At 41.6% G+C, this 14870-nt stretch overlaps 1 protein-coding gene across 1 annotated transcript in view; it reads right to left on the minus strand.

The window, feature by feature from the left end:
• Positions 1 to 220: 220 nt before the first annotated feature.
• The window catches only part of LOC120537652 (insulin receptor-like), a 97786-nt gene continuing 83136 nt past the window's right edge, over positions 221 to 14870 (minus strand). The window contains exons 15-21 of the mRNA XM_039766745.1: positions 11019 to 11086; positions 10719 to 10948; positions 10518 to 10628; positions 10283 to 10442; positions 10043 to 10172; positions 9819 to 9953; positions 221 to 3202 (exon numbers count right to left, since the gene is read on the minus strand). Of these exons, the coding sequence (XP_039622679.1) occupies positions 2848 to 3202; positions 9819 to 9953; positions 10043 to 10172; positions 10283 to 10442; positions 10518 to 10628; positions 10719 to 10948; positions 11019 to 11086 (1189 nt within the window). The 3' untranslated portion in view covers positions 221 to 2847. The remainder of the gene's footprint in view (positions 3203 to 9818; positions 9954 to 10042; positions 10173 to 10282; positions 10443 to 10517; positions 10629 to 10718; positions 10949 to 11018; positions 11087 to 14870) is intronic.

The raw sequence follows: 14870 nt of genomic DNA on the forward strand, positions 1-14870 counted from the left end.
AACATATACAACAACTGGAAGCAAGTGGAAGAGAAAAATAATTGAAATGAATGAAAATTAGTAACCTGCTCCCAAAAACAGATCTCTGCCATAATGGAACAGCCTACCCTGCCCGGCCTGAAGCCACTGCTGCCCTCCAGGACTGAATTTGAGCACAAATTAAGGAAGAAAAACCATGGGGGTTGGACAAAAACCAAAACACACACCCACTAAAATACTCTTACAATTTTATTCATAATTTTAATATAAACAGTTAATTATTGAATAATTTACACACAGCAATTTTTATTTTCATATTTTAACATTTGTACATGTCACTGCTTGGCTCTGCTTGAGAAAAGTTGAAAAAATAAATTGTCAAGCTTCAATAAATCATGGCACATTTGATCTTTAATATTATTTTATTATTTTTTTTACAATTAAACAAGAGGTATCCTGTGGGACTGCACAGCATTGTGGGAAAGAGAAGCAGCAATTAAGAAGAGAGGGGAAAAAAAAACAAAACAACAGGACAGGGAATGGGATGAGCAACAGTAATGAGCTTTCACCCTAAATACAGGGACCTGCACACCTGTTTCCAGATGGAGCTGTGAAACTCATCTATCCCATAATATCTTAAGCATTATGAAGCCAAATCTTGACCAAATCCAGTCCTCCCCCAAACCCACCTCCCTGACACTCTGAGAAAGACAGGACACTGAGAGACAACACCGCATAACTGGGGTCCAGTCAGTGTCATCACTTGGACACAAGTCGTCTCTCAGCCTGTGGCTGGCAAAGCAATGATGTCTCTCAGGCGCTTTGGATGATCTTTCATACCTGCCTTCTCCGGGGTACCACCTCGAGTATCAAACACCTGCTGCAGAGGTCTTGGTAACCTGCTATCCTCAATCTGCAGAGCAGCCAAACTATCCCATCTGTGTCAGGGTAAGGTGGGCACGCCACATGGACTGCAGCCCTACAATACTGAAAAAAACTCACCTTCTCCGCAAAGAGAGGAGCTACTTTGTGCCTCCCCAAGCCATTCCATGTCTGTCGACGAACATCTGGCTACAAAAATACAGTTTGGCCATGTGAGGGTGCTGCCAGTACAAATGCCATGTGGGCTCATCACTTGCCTGCTCCTCAGGAAGCACAGCAGTGTCTGAGCGGACCCTTTGGCTCCATTTCACTTCAAAAGAACACTGTGGTAAGATGCTGGGATGCGTCAGGCCAACAGATGAGAGGAGGTGCTGGCCCATTTTCTGTACCCAGTACATCGAACATGGCACCTGTTTAATACGAGACAGCCCAGGAGTTGGAGCAGCACTCCTGCTTTATAAATGGCGCCCACAATCTGCAAAGGCTGAACGCACAGGACAGCAGCAAATTAGGACCTGCGGCCCCATTGGCCCAGACATAGGGCAACTAGAGGAGGTTGGGGGAACTGGCATCGAGACTGGCTGCTTGGACTCAAAAACACTGTAATACATCTGGAGATGTATCTACACACACACACGCACACAAGCACACACCTCTCCTAAAAAACACGCTGAGGTAGACTGTGCAGAACAGACGAGCATCTCCTGCACCCCGCCGTTCCGCCCTGCAATCAATAAAAAAAGCACGTGTTCTAGATATGAAAGCTGGGTTTGTACAGTGATTTCTAGTATATTAAAAATAAATAAAATATTAACGTCTGCTTTTCATTTCAAATATAAGATTTTCTTCTAAATTACAAAAAATTGTGAGAATTCAATTTTTTTTTTTCTGCTACTGTAGTGTAAGTCACGAAGGACATTAACTAACAAACAGCGTTTTTCTTTGCCTTAAAACTCTGTGCTGGACAATAAAATTATTTCACAATATTTACAGAGAAGATAAAAAAAAAAATCCAAAAAAACTGGTAGCGATTGTGTAATGGTGGCCTCAACGTCACCGCCGCTGCTCAAACAGGAATCCACTGCTGCCAGATTCCTCATGAAGAAGGGACAGAAACGGCACTGCATCTGAGCTGTGGACACACGTGTGCCTGCTGAACCTTTCAAAAAATTACATTGACTGTTAAATTGTCTGCTTTTCAGCCAAGCAGCCCGAAAAATGGCACCTTGCTGCCATCCTTTCCCCACTCTAACGACACCCATCTCTCCACCACCCTCCCAGTACAGGCGTCCACTAGTGAATCTGCACAAATTTTAAGTTAGCCAGAGACAGCAATGCTATAATTGAGAGGAGGCCTACCAACCCATTTGCCCGTCATCTCCCTCCCCAGTGCTCACCATAAAGCTGGGGCACCTAGAATTGTGCCCGGCCTCCTCCTTCAAAAGGGAAGAATACAAGTGGGCTCACGTCACCAACGTGAGGCAATCCCGCACTGTGTCACTCCACAAGGCTATCCATCTACAGGCGGGCTCCCCTGCGGTTTTCAGGATTCATAATCCCCAAAGCAACTCCCCAGTCACATATCCACTATGTACAAAATCTAGAAGATGTGCTTAGAACAGCAGCTATTGGTCAATCAGTGGAACTGTCCTATCTGTGTGTGTGAAATGTAAATCCTTCAGCCATGGCATTGTGGAGCTCAGCAGCAGTCATTCCTTTTAACTATGGTGGCGTAACTGTAAGGAAATCTGGGTGCCACCAGCTCTGCCTCCCCATCTTGGTGGCTATGATTCAGAACACTTGGCAACAAGGAAAATAAAGAAGAAAGAGAGGTGAAGAATGGTTTGTGAGCCCTTCTCTTTCTCTTTCCTGCATCTTGCAGCGCCCATTCGAGAGGCACAGTCCTGTCCTGAGATCAGCCCAAGGGCTTTTTTTTTTTCAGAAAGAAATCAATAGAAACATGGCCCCCAGGAGCAGCAGGGGATGTTAAGAGGGGCCCGACCTGGGCAGGGATAAAATGCGGCCATTCTTCTTGCCACCGTTCATATGTGCATAAGGCACGTGCTCCTCATAATTTCCCCGCAGCCCCACTGAGGGTCCGTTGTCCTTTCCCAAACTATCGTTCCTCTGTGAGGATGACGAGGGGTCCAGGGGAATGCTCTCCATGTTCTCAAAGTCTATGTCTAATTCCTCGCTTTCTGGAGCCTTGTTCTCCTCACTGTAGAAGAAAGACACTTCCTGATAGCTGGGATGCAGGTCATCCTTGAGCATCTCAATGATCTCCAAGAAAGTGGGCCTCATCTTCGGGTTATACTGCCAGCACATGTGCATCAGGTTGTGACTGTGGGGGCAAGAGAGGCATTGAGTTAGTCATGTTAGCAGCTGGAGCAGACCATTATGCTCATGCAATCCAATTCAACCAAACATGACTTCCCTAAATTCACCTGCAATTTAGAGTCTACCCCATTCAAGCCCACTGCAAACCCTCTCCCGACACACTTTTATGCATACAAGCAAATACACCAGCTGATGGCAGTAACGCCTCCACCTCAGCACCAAATACACACCCACATGCAAACATCCCAGAATGCCTGCAACTAAAGCATCCATTTTCCAAAACCGCTTATACAGAGCAGAGTCACTTGGAAGCTTTTGCCTATCCCGGCAATCCTCAAGGCGCACGGCAGGAACAACTCCTGACAGAACAAAATCATTTACTTATTTCAGAGTACGGAAACGTTTTTAAATAAGTGATGTAGACACAATGCTCCGATGCTCTGATTTTCTACATTTTCACAGTGAATATTGCTATCCAAAACCTACCGTTAGATAAAAAGGAGCGCTGAGTAAATACACATGCAAATAATATGTATCAAAAGATGTATGTGACATTAAATACCCAATATGAAAACATAATTGGCTCTTTGGACCAAGTAATTGTTACTCCACCATAGTAGTGAGATCTTCATTCAGACAGAGCGCTGGCTCCACTCTTCATTGCAGAATGTAATGACGCTTCAGAGGTTTGAAGCATTATCTACTTGCTTCAGGGTCTTGCAAAAACCATTAGGCTTGGAATAGAAGCCAAACCCTTAAATTTCTTCAATCATTCTGATGTTCATTTTTGGGGCTTTCAGGTTACCATCCTGCTGCACTGACCTTCTTTGTCTCAGTCTCAGCTCAGTGGTGGAAGACCTTGCCTATTTCTGTTTTTGAAGAATTTCCTAATGTAAAGCAGAATGTGTATTTCCTTACAATGATGGCAACTGATCCTGGTCCTTCTGCATCAAACAGTCAACACCAACATGCCACTTGTGTTTGGGCACTGGAATAAGCTTGTTTCTAGAAGGTGGTATTAGCGTTTCTGCAGCCATTAGTTTCACGTCCAATTAATCTGTAACTCCTGAAGATCACCCACATTTTTCTGGCATGGAACCCTGTTCTCTAGGCAATTTCCACCTTGGTACACCATTATGAATTCCATTTTTCCACTAGGATCTCTCTGATGGTGGAGTTTTTACCCTACCCAATCAAACAGAGATAGGGCTGCAGACCTTTAAATGTTGTTTTGTGGTTCTTTGCGACTTTAAAAAGAAAAGCAGACATTGTTTTTTAAGTAATTTTGGTAGGATAACTACTCCTGGAAAGACTGACTGCAGTCTCGACCCTTCTCAGTTTGAACAACAATGAGCGAGCGACTCTTGTGAGATGGCGCTCCACAGCCTAAGAAATTACATGCCTCAAGAATCTACTGAGAACTTGACTTTGATGACTAGGGCCAGTCACTCAGATGTATCCTGTTCAGGACAGGCCTAAAAAGGCCCAGCTGTTTACTTAAGTTTTCAAACTGATGACCTTAATTAGCCCTTTAACTGAGTGGAATGCACCATGGGTACAGTTAGCATGTTTGCTTACACCGCATGCCAAACTAATGAGAGAAGCATGAAATGATGGGCTCGTTATTTCTTTAAGTCTTGCTTCCACCTATGAAAAGAGACAAGTAAATTCACTGTGAAGAACTGGCAATAATGTATTAAAAAGTGCAATGTATCGGGTGGTCCAGATCTTAATTATACAATTTTCATTACGTTATAACTTAAGTTTATTACATAGAAAATCACCCGAAAAATCCCGGGCTATCAAGAAGTGTGCGAACTGACGACATGAAGGAATTGTGCTTGCACCAAACTAGAATCGTCCCTACATAAATCAAAGTCATCCAGATGATCTGGATCTGCAGAATTAGATCTGGACCATTACCTTTAAAAGTAACTTACATTACACATTACTTACAAAATAAAAAAATGAACTAAACATATTATATAGTTGCTAATTATAGAATGTAATGTGTTACTTTTTCTTTTGTTTGAAAAATTGCACATTTCATTGACTATCACTTACTACTAAATCCTAAGCCTCTGCATGAAAATGTCCAGTGTGGCACACAGCTGGGGGTGGTACCCAGCCGGGACGCCCAGGAGGACCGGAGGAGGGCTTATGCCTCCTCCAGACCACCAGGGGGCGACCGCCCTGGTTGCACTGGGGGCCACGGGTGCAGAGCTTAGAAGCTCAATCCTATAGGGGACCATGGTCACCGCCAGGGGGCGCCCCGGTGCCTGAAGAGCCCTGGACCTCAGCACTTCCGCCACACCAGGAAGTGCTGGGGGGATAGGAGAGGAGCAGGGACACCCGGAGGGCTTCCGGCTACACAGCTGGTGCTTCCGCCACACGGGGGTGTGTCGGCAGAGGCTCCTCAGGAAGCACCTGGAGCCCATCCGGGGGTGCATAAAAGGGGCCGCCTCCCTCGATTCAAGGGCGAGAGTCAGGTGGAAGAGGACGGAGCTCAGAGGAGACGAGTGGAGGCGGTCTGAAGACTAAACGGCATTGTTGTCCAGCCAGGACTGGAAGGGGTGATTGGTGCTGAGGCACTGGGTCCATGCACTTCTTTGTATTAAAGAACTGTAAATAAACGTGTGTGTGGTGAAACCAACATGTCTACCTGTCTGTGTCCGGGCTGTTCCCCACACCAGAAACACAGACAAACTGATATTTTCTTGTGCTTTATGAATATGTTTACTCTTTCATGTGCCGTGAAGTAAATAACACCATTCCCATTTTTCTATCCCCACTGAGCCCCAAAGATTTGAGGAGGGAACACAGGCCACCATAACACACTGTTTCAGCATAGCAAGAAGCAAATACCTGGGTGAAATCGAAACTTTTTTAGGTTTCCAATAGTGGATTGTACGTCTGTAGTACTAGGGTGTTGTAATAATAATGGCTAACAAGGTACAACACCCTAGTACTACAATAGTGGATTGCACACAGAAAACGCTTTTCTGCTTGGTTATGTGAATGAGCCATGAAAAGGACCGACATGATATCCAACACATTTGTTTCTTGCCTTAAACCCAGTGCTGTTGCGATAATAAATGGCTCCCTGTGACTAAACTATGCCGTTTAAATTTGCCCCTCAGCCCATGAAGGATTAAATGTATACTTATAACATTTGTCAAATTCTTTTCACTTGATTGTATGCATGTTTACCGTCTTCCTTCACTAGCTGTCACTAGGCCGCAAGAGTGCATGCGTATAGCAGCAGGCAACATCTTTGCCAAAACTGAAAAATAATGCAGTCTTTATTTATTTATTTATTTTTTTGGAGCAGCAGTAATAAACTTCCATACTAATGCTTTTTATTAAAGTAATGCTGGTACCTTTACCTCAGTAACACAAGTATTGCATTAGGTTACTCGTTACTTTAAAAAGCAACCTGACTATATAATGCATGTTACCCCAACCCCAATTATGGTATAGAATTTATTACTTTGCCACTGTTTAACAGTGAAGCATATTTTTTTAAAATAAACTTTAAAATATAGCTACCATGTTCTTGCATTTTATAATGTACTAGCAAAATACCCACGCTTCGCAGTGGCGAAGTACTGCCTTAAATTTTTCATTAAGAAGAAAATTAAACCTTTTTAAACTGAGGGAAAATATACCAATAATTATTTGTTAAGGATCTCTTTGTATGACACGTTGTCAGTTCGGCCCTCCGGTTCTAATATGACCAAGCTGTGCGCTGAGCTTACTCTTGAGCATGCAATGTACAGTTGGCCATGTGAACAGTAATCTTGCCTCAAATGTCACAGCTTGGATTGCTGCTGTCATAATCGGTTTGAGTTTCATGGTTTGCTTCAATTATGACAGTATTTGTTGTGTTGAAGTGACATTCGGCATCGGTCAAGCGTTGTAAGTATACAACCGGTTTCATCGATAACTTCACATCCAGCTTTTGAGAGTTTAAACATTCATAAACATCAAAGTGTCCACTGCTGAAATCGTCACCTGTGAATCTAAGATGTTTAAGAGGCATTGGCGGTTGTCGAAAGGTGTAAAATATTTGGCCATTTCGGTACACTTGAAAGTGACAACCGAACAATTTAGAGGCAGCCATCAACTCACATGCAGAACCATAGATGAAGGGCTTAAGCATTTCACCCTTATAGTGCTCCTGTGAAGTATAATTATCTCCTGTACCGTCATCAGTCCACACCTTGAACCTGTCCCAGTCATTCAATACATAAGACACAATGTTCCTCCGGATATCAAGAGTGAGCCTGATATGGTCGTGCAATATGTAACACAGAGAATGGAAAAGGCAGGAGCCATCTCTGGGCATGGAAACCACTCAGTAAGTGACAGTTCTTTGATTGATGGTGATCACCTCGATAGACATGTTAAAGGGGGTATGGTTGGAACGATAAAGGAAATGGGTACCTGAACAATGTAAAGTAAGTCTAAAATACCTACACAATAACTATAATTGTAATAAACGAACAATAAAACAGCGGAGAAGCCGTGGATTAAATTAAAAGGCTGCAGTTATCAGCAGGGAGACGTGAATCTCGCGGCGAAGCAAGGAAGGGAATGTAGAGACTGGAGCGATGGACGGCTTTATATAGGCAGGCAGCCAACAATGTGGGAGGCGTTGGGATGGGGGACCCAATGCCGCCTCACACTGTGACCGAGCTGCAGGCTATGGACGTATATATGTACGTAAGTAGGATTCAGTTAGCGTTGGGAACCCACGTACCAAATTTCTTGAAGATGGGGCCATAAATAAGAAAGTTCAACATAGTGGACGTTGTCGACCATTACGTGTAGAATTTCGAAATGAAACCTGCTTAACTTTTGTAAGTAAGCTGTAAGGAATGAGCCTGCCAAATTTCAGCCTTTTACCTACGAGGGAGAGTGAGTGAGTGAGTGAGTGAGTGAGTGAGGGAGGGAGGGCTTTGCCTTTTATTAGTATAGATGTGATAGAGCCAGAGTCCGAACATGAAAACAAAAGCCTTTTAGGTAAAAAAAAAAAAAAAAAAAAGCTTAACTTTAGAATATGATTTCATATAGCAGATTAATGAATACAGTAATCCCTCCTCGATCGCGGGGGTTGCGTTCCAGAACTCCCCGCGATAGGTGAAAATCCGCGAAGTAGAAACCATATGTTTGTATGGTTATTTTTATATATTTTAAGCCCTTATAAACTCTCCCACACTGTTTATAAATATTCCCCGCAGAGTTATACAGCATAATCCCTTTGTATTCTCTTAGATATTAGGTCAGATTTATTGAAATGATGTATATAAACACAGTTTATATACAGTAAAACCTAAATATTATTTTAAAGTTATTGAGTGTATCCGATATCACATATGTTACAGCCATTACGATAGACAGGCCACCAGCAATAAATACGTACAATGCAAGAAAAATAGTATACAGTAAATGTGTGTACAGTGACACTAAACATATGTACATGTACTAAGCACTGTAAGAAGAAAATTAATTATGGTTACTCACCAACAATGACACGATGACTTGTCCGATAACAATGAGTTTAATTTTACTGCACAACAAAGGAGAGCGTTACAGCCCTTGTAAAGGAGCCACTTCAGGCGATTGTGTAGCACTGCCGTTGTTCTTCTTCTGGCAGTCTTCAATCCAAATCCCTAAAGCAGATTCCATCTGGACTACTGCCTTATTACATCCACTAACAACTCGTTTTGCACCCTGGTTAAAAGGACACTGCGGCCGTAGATCTTATATTCTTTTCCTACTTTTTAAATAAAAAGAATCGTAGTCTTCAACAAATCCAAAACGTTTAATTTTCGGCAATCGTTAACATCTTCTTGCGCTTGGGCACGGCCCCTGAAGCAGTAGCAGATCGTTTTGGATCCATAATGAAGGGCTTGACTATGCACAAAGATAAACACAAAAGAGCACAACTCTTTACACAGTGAAACGCGTCGATGCTGAATGAGCGAGACGAGACTTCCTGGTTAACACTGCATTCAGCAAGCAGGAACTCAACTGCGTGCTCTGATTGGTTAGCTTGTCAGTCAGGAGAACTTAACTGCGTGCTCTGATTGGTTAGCTTCTCAGCAATCCGCCAATAGCGTCCCTTGTATGAAATCAACTGGGCAAACCAACTGAGGAAGCATGTACAGGAAGTAAAAAGACACATTGTCCGCAGAACCCGCGAAGCAGCGAAAAATCTGCGTTATATATTTAGTTATGCTTTCATATAAAATCCGCGATAGAGTGAAGCCGTGAAAGTCGAAGCGCGATATAGCGAGGGATTACTGTATATACCATGATTGAAAAACTATCCTTTACCTACCTGCCGTGCACAGATACCCACACACAAACACAACTCCATAATATAAACATTCAAACCCAGCCTAAAATTCACCCATAAGCCTCTCTTACTCTAACCACACATACACAGCGGTTTCCACCAGACATGCACATTCCAAATCTAACCAAACACACAAACAAACCAAGCTTCAGCAAATGTGCTCCTACACAGACAAACTCTGCCCCCTTACATAAACCCAGAAGTATTCCACGGACACCTGCAAGTTAACCCCCTATCCCTCACCCAAAATACTTACAGTCTCTCAGGACAGTTGTCCGGACGATCCAGATATCCCCCATCCATAACAAATTTGAGCACCTGTTCATTGGATAGTCCTTGGTACGGCTGCTCCGCTAAACTGCTGATCTCCCATAGAACTACTCCAAACGACCTGACAAATAAAGGACAGTCTCTTTAGAAACAGAAAGCACAGGTAATGCAATGTCCATGAAAATGCCTGTGTAGCTCCCAGGCCTTTACCAGCAGTCTGAGTGGGAAGTGAAGACACCATCTTTCAGGGATTCAGGTGCCATCCATCTCACAGGCAGAAGCCCTTTTCCTCCTTTGCGGTAGTAGTCCGTTTCATAGATGTCTCTGGTCATTCCAAAATCTAAAGAAGTATATGTAAATTGAGTTTTGCCCACTCCAGCAAACTGAAACAAAATAGCACCTTGCAACCCCCCAACTGACTCTGACTTGACAAGGTCTATCGGAACACACCTCCAATTTTTACTGTGAAATCCTCTGCCACCATGCAGTTCCTAGCAGCCAAATCTCGGTGAACAAACTTTTTGAAATTGAGGTATGCCATGCCATCTGCAATCTCTGCTGCCATTTGGATCATCTCTTTTAAAGTGGGTGGAGGCCGGCCTGGGTTGTTCTACAGGGACAGACAGCAGTTAGCAAGTAAAATTGCAAGAGCTACCCAAAGCTATGTCCGCAAATGCACACTTACCTCAGCTTCAGGTCGCAAGGAACGCAAATAAGTCTTTAAATCACCATGGCTCATTAGCTCCATCACAACCAGAGTGGGTTGGCCTTTGGACACAACTCCCAATAACCGTACCTGGTGAACAGGAAATTCACAGCCAATTAGAAAGGTGAGGTCAAGCTAATTCTGGGCACCTGCACAACTCATTTCAGTAGATACTCTTACCACGTGGTGGCAGCTGAAGGCCTTCATTACAGAAGCCTCATTAAGGAACTCTATGCGTTCTCTCAGACTCGCAGATTCATTTACTGTCTTGACTGCCACTCGGGTCTCTGACTCTCCTCGGATAATTTCCTTTGCAATTCCTTCATAAACCATGCCAAAGGATCCTTGACCAAGTTCTCGCAGCACAGCGATCTTCTCACGTTCCACCTCCCACCCATCAGCCACATACACTAAAAGATGCAGGAGACTGTTAGAGTGAAGACAAACCTACTAATTAACCCCCAGTGTCCCACTACGTACCATCACCAGTGCTCACATACTCTGGGTTCGATGAAGCATATAGTGGTCCTGTGGGTCCTTCCGTTTGCCTGTATTATATGAGAGTCACAATGAGAAACTGTTCTAATAATCACTTACAGAACTCACCACTGGATAACACACTTAAGGAACCACACAGACCTTGGGAAGTACAATCTCAGAAGGACACACAAGGCATGAGCTGACCAGTACAAGAAAAGCAAAGATCTAATTTCCACCTTGTTCATTCACAGTGGACTAAAGCAATGTTCATTATGCATAAATAACATTACATGTTCAAACTGTTTAATCCAATTCAAAGTGCCAGGTAGTCAAAGCCCATCTTGGCAGTATTACACACAATGCAGGAAAAAAAAACAGGACAGGGCACAAGTACATTAAACAGTGGGCTAATTTAAAATTATCCTAATATGCATATCATTTGAGGTGTGGACAAGGAACTGAAGCATCTGGAACATGTATAACTTGGTATAACTTGTCAACCCAACACCAGACAGGATTCAAACCCAGAATCCTAAATCCATCAGGCAAAACCTTTACCACTGTGCAAATAAGCCATCCTCTCATGCATACACAGTGCTTCAGTTGGCAAAAATATTCTCTTTCACGGTAATAATGCTAAAACTCACTAATGTTATGAGCAGAGAAAATAGAAATGATGATCCTGCATTGCAATTCAAGCCAAAGTTGCCAAAACAAGGCAAATCCCCGATTATAGGGTGATAAGTCATTCTTGTGACAGTCCAGTATATCAGCCCAAATTTAAGAGTGCCAACATATTCTTAAAAAAATGTTTATTAATCCTGTTTTTCAGATGCAACTAAATTATTAAAGAGGTACATTATATGCTGGCACTGCACTGCACGTAGTCCCTCTACAGATGCTCCACTGCATCAGATTTAACCACCAGGCAAATTCTATGACTAAATTACTGAAGGCTATGTCCACTAGTTAGATTTGTCATTTTAGACATATAATGTAAAGATCACCTCAAATGAAAAATACACACTTAATTTGGGTCAGGTCAGTCATGGTGGCTTTACAAAAAACTCTGGTATGTTCAACATTCAGTGTAGACAGATGACCAGACTCTCGATAAAAAGTCAAAATAAAATGTTTGCCTTTAAACCTAACCCCCCAAAGATGATATGTTGATTGCTGCTTATTGCTGTCCTCCCTCTAAGCTTTCTTTTACACTGTGCCACACTGCTCTTTAAGGTGAAAGAATTAGGGGTAATAGGCCCATTCTTGGCGTTCTGATTGGTTAATGGTTTTGATTATTCTAGTGCATCCAATGCTGATTCACTCCTTTTTTTTTTGTTTTTTTAAATTACGTTTCCATCCGTTTTTTTCACCTTTCCTGCACAAAGGACTAACTATGGTCCTGTAAAAATGTATTTCAGTCACCTTTTTCTTTCTGCCACCATTTATACTGCCATCAGACTGGATAGCCCAGTGCAGACTGCACAATAGTTGTTCAAGGTCTCTAGGACTGTGATTATCTTTGATTTTCTTTTATAATTGATAGTGGACCCCCCCCCTGCAGTTTACTTTCTCCAGGGTTACTGTTGACTAGAGTTTTTGTTTTCCTCTCTACAGCTGTCAATTCCCATAGTTGGAGCAATTCATTAATGAACAGGTATTGTTGGTTTCCATCAGTGTTACTCCCATTAACAGAAACTAAAACACATCATTAATGGAAAAAAATATTTCATTAATTGGAAAAAAAAAAGTCTAAGAACTAGAATTAAATGAAAAAGAGAAAATAAAAACGAAAACTAAACAAATTTTTGTAATTTTGATTTTCACTACATTAGTCATTTTGGATGAAGTACAAGTGACTGTGCATTTGCAGCTAAATTTATTAAATACTATTTAAAAACACACAGTTCATAATATTAATTTAGGGAATGGTTTTATCAGCCATCAGTCAACTTTCCCTTTTTGAACTGAAAGTGAAAACCAAAGCCTCGCCGCTTGCCACTGACTTGGGTTGTGGATTTCATTGGCTATAACTGACCGTCATTTTCACATATACCGATAATTTTTTGCAACTGGTAACTTTCACCCAGCTTCAATGAAAAGCTGCATAAATTAAAACATGCCACATGTTATTTTAGAAGATACAGCCAAGTAGTTTGAAAATTTGAGATACTGAGGATTTGTCAATTATATAGCCACTGTCACGCTTCACATTCAATCAGAATTTACATGGGGAAAAAATGTTATCTTTAAACACCAAATGTGGTAGGAATTTCTGCAATTTCTGCCTTATTTTATACAGATACTGCTTGTTTACTGATGGTACCATTGCAGCAACAGATTAAGCAGATGTGTAGCATGCAGTCAACACTATCAGCAAGCTAACGTTTCATGTACATGTTTCATTTTGATTCAGTTTATTAGCACTGATGTTTCAGCATGGGTGTTGCAGAGCAACTTCCTTTCACACTATCATGACAAACTTCTCTATGTTAAATGCTCCATCAATACCCAATGGTCAGACTGCAATATTGTTAATATTTAGAATGTCACATTAAACAGGGTATCATAGCGTGATCCCACACATGACTTTTATTTTAATATGAGTTATGTACCAGCTCAACTCTATATTGAAATAGCAACCAGTGATGGATGGAGGGAAAAAAATGAACAAAAAACCAACTTGAGTAGTCTGAATCTCTAAATGAGGTTTACTTTGCCGCACCGTGGAGGACTGGCTGGGATTGTTGGGTCAAATATCACTGAATAGTCGATGTCCTCCCAGCTGTTGGCTATAAAATTAATAACAAAATTCACTATTAATTTTTCCTTATCACTATGTGGGTGACTAACATCCACATTTATATTCCTACATGTATTTATACAAATATTTTGTTATTTTATTCATTGCTTTCTTCTTTTTTTTTCTTGTTTCATAATTTCATTCAGAACTTTGACTTTTAAAAACATATCTATTGTTTGGTGTTTATTGTTTGATATTAGTTTGTATCCTGTGTTATTATTGTCATCTTTGCTTTTCTTTCGGTTGTGCTCCTTTTAATATTTCTGAAGCAATTTCAAGACAGAAAAGATGCTATATAAATAAATTGTATTATGATTATTAATATTATTATTACATAGTGCCATGAGTTCAAGTTTGATTGCTAACCTGGTCAGTGTCACTATGAAGTTTCCATGCTCTCCCCATGTGTAAGTGGACTTGAGTGTACGTAACTGCAGGTATTGTTTTACAGCTGAACTGTTAAATGACATCCTCCCAGTTTAGGCTCACAGGGAGCTGCCCAGGTTTTGGCATGTTGCTTATTAAAATGAATCATCTTAGATGTTACTATAAACTGGTGTTCAGGCTCCTGTCAATCATGGAGAATCCACTGCATCCACTGAACAGGATCATCTCCAGACAGAGGAGCAGCTTCAGCGACAGACTGCTGTCACCGTCCTGCTCCACTGACAGACTGAGGAGACCCCACACTATGCGACTCTTCAATTCCACCCAGGGGGGTAATTGTTAAAATTATACAAAGTTATTTTCTGTTACACCTGCATTTTTATTACTCTTTAATTTAATATTGTTTTTTATCAGTATGCTGCTGCTGGAGTATGTGAATTTCCCCTTGGGGATTAATAAAGTATCTATCTATCTGTCTTTAACGTAAATGGCATGCTTGCAGAAATACAGCATGTTCATGGAAAAGCATTCATCTCTGTTTCTGCTATTACTATAACTAACACAGTTCAATTCAAGTAGTGACTTCAAAACATAACTGAATTAAGAAATCCTTGAAAATATGTACTTTCAGAGTTTCAAAATTGGTAGATGACATACAGTCA

Source organism: Polypterus senegalus, chromosome 10, assembly GCF_016835505.1.
Source record: "Polypterus senegalus isolate Bchr_013 chromosome 10, ASM1683550v1, whole genome shotgun sequence".
In the NCBI taxonomy this organism is placed as follows: Eukaryota; Metazoa; Chordata; class Cladistia; order Polypteriformes; family Polypteridae; genus Polypterus; species Polypterus senegalus.